At 36.9% G+C, this 1,427-nt stretch overlaps 1 protein-coding gene across 1 annotated transcript; it reads right to left on the reverse strand.

The window, feature by feature from the left end:
- On the reverse strand, positions 1–1,047 carry LOC105791458 (uncharacterized). Its single transcript, XM_012619527.2, has one exon. It carries the CDS (start codon positions 797–799, stop codon positions 188–190), a length of 612 nt encoding a protein of 203 aa, XP_012474981.1. The 5' UTR covers positions 800–1,047; the 3' UTR covers positions 1–187.
- Between the last annotated feature and the right edge of the window lie 380 nt (positions 1,048–1,427).

The raw sequence follows: 1,427 nt of genomic DNA on the forward strand, positions 1-1,427 counted from the left end.
GTTTATTGATAATGTGATTAGATGAATATAAACTACAGCATTAACCTATAATATTAGCTAGGTTTATAAAACTAAAACAACCGCTTGGACATTATGTATTCCTAAAGAGGTGACTTGGGTTTGACTTTTCAAGATAATATTATTAGGCTTAAGCAGCATGAATCCCAAAAAAATGACTCGAAAAAACCTAAAACAACCAATGTGGGATTTTAAACTTTCTCTCAACCTTCTTCTCCTTTATAGTATCCAAGCTCGGTTTCCATCCCTTGCCTGAAAATTGCCTATTCAAATACACCGGCAGATTTTCCGAACTCTCTGGAAACAACTCCGTCAAACATCGAATCTCCTCCGGCCTCTCACCGCCCGCACTTTCCTTCTTCTGCAACGGCAACTTTTGTCCCATCCCTTCAAGTACACGATAATCCGCAGTGCAAATCCTCGCAAACAAAGGAACACACATCGGGGACGACGATAAGATCGATTTTGATCTCGACACCGAATTCGCGCTCGACAGTACACGACAAGCTTCCTCCGACGACAACGCGATCGGCTTCCCACGTTTCATAGGTAGCATTATGTAAAGCTTTTTTACGTCGAGTTTATGGTCTGCCGGCAATGGGATTAGCCTCTTTTGATTAACTCCAGCGTTGAACTCCACGACCACTTGCTGCGGATGCTCCACCATCAGCTCTGCAGCTTCCACAGGCCCGCCGAAATCCTGAACTGTGCCGTCCCAGAGAATTACTTTCCCGGTAGAATCAGATGGAAAGCATGTGGCAGTGCTAATATAGTTACCCATGATATGATAGTAATATGAAAGAAAAGGGATTTTCAGTCATATGAATTGAAAGGAGTTTAATTATGAAAGCATTTTATGTAGGAACTTGGAGAGGGGTCTTCAAGTTGTAGGATTTGTTAGTTAAACTGCTACAAATATTGTGAATGATTTTGTGGTGGACTTTATTAATATCATGAAAACTAGGGTCGTTGGCTTTTAGGCCATTTTCATCAACATCAAGTCAACATCTGATGGATTAATCCAACGGTGATGAAAGCCATAGACATGTGGGGCATCCGGTACGTAGGTTCTACTGCACCTTGCTTGAACAAAAATGAAGTCAAACAAATGGTTGAACCAAAACTGTTTTGGCCAATTTAATGCTTTATATTAGGTCAATTTCTAGTTTATATATAAATTAATAAATATTTACATTTGTATATATATATATATATATATATATATATATAAGAGATAGAAATTTGGTTAAATTCTACTATTAGACCTGTATTTTGTGTAAGTTGTGAATTTAGTTTATGTACTTTAATATGATTAATTTTAATCTTTATATTTTTGAATTCTAAAATTTTAGTATTGACCAAATAGTAGCAGCTAAATCTATTTGGTTAAATTATACTATTAGTCATGT

This window comes from Gossypium raimondii, chromosome 8 (genome assembly GCF_025698545.1).
Source record: "Gossypium raimondii isolate GPD5lz chromosome 8, ASM2569854v1, whole genome shotgun sequence".
NCBI classification, from domain to species: domain Eukaryota; kingdom Viridiplantae; phylum Streptophyta; class Magnoliopsida; order Malvales; family Malvaceae; genus Gossypium; species Gossypium raimondii.

Bases quoted from the DNA above. Each gene is read 5' to 3' on its own strand.
- LOC105791458 (XM_012619527.2), bottom strand. From the start codon at position 799: ATGGGTAACTATATTAGCACTGCCACATGCTTTCCATCTGATTCTACC.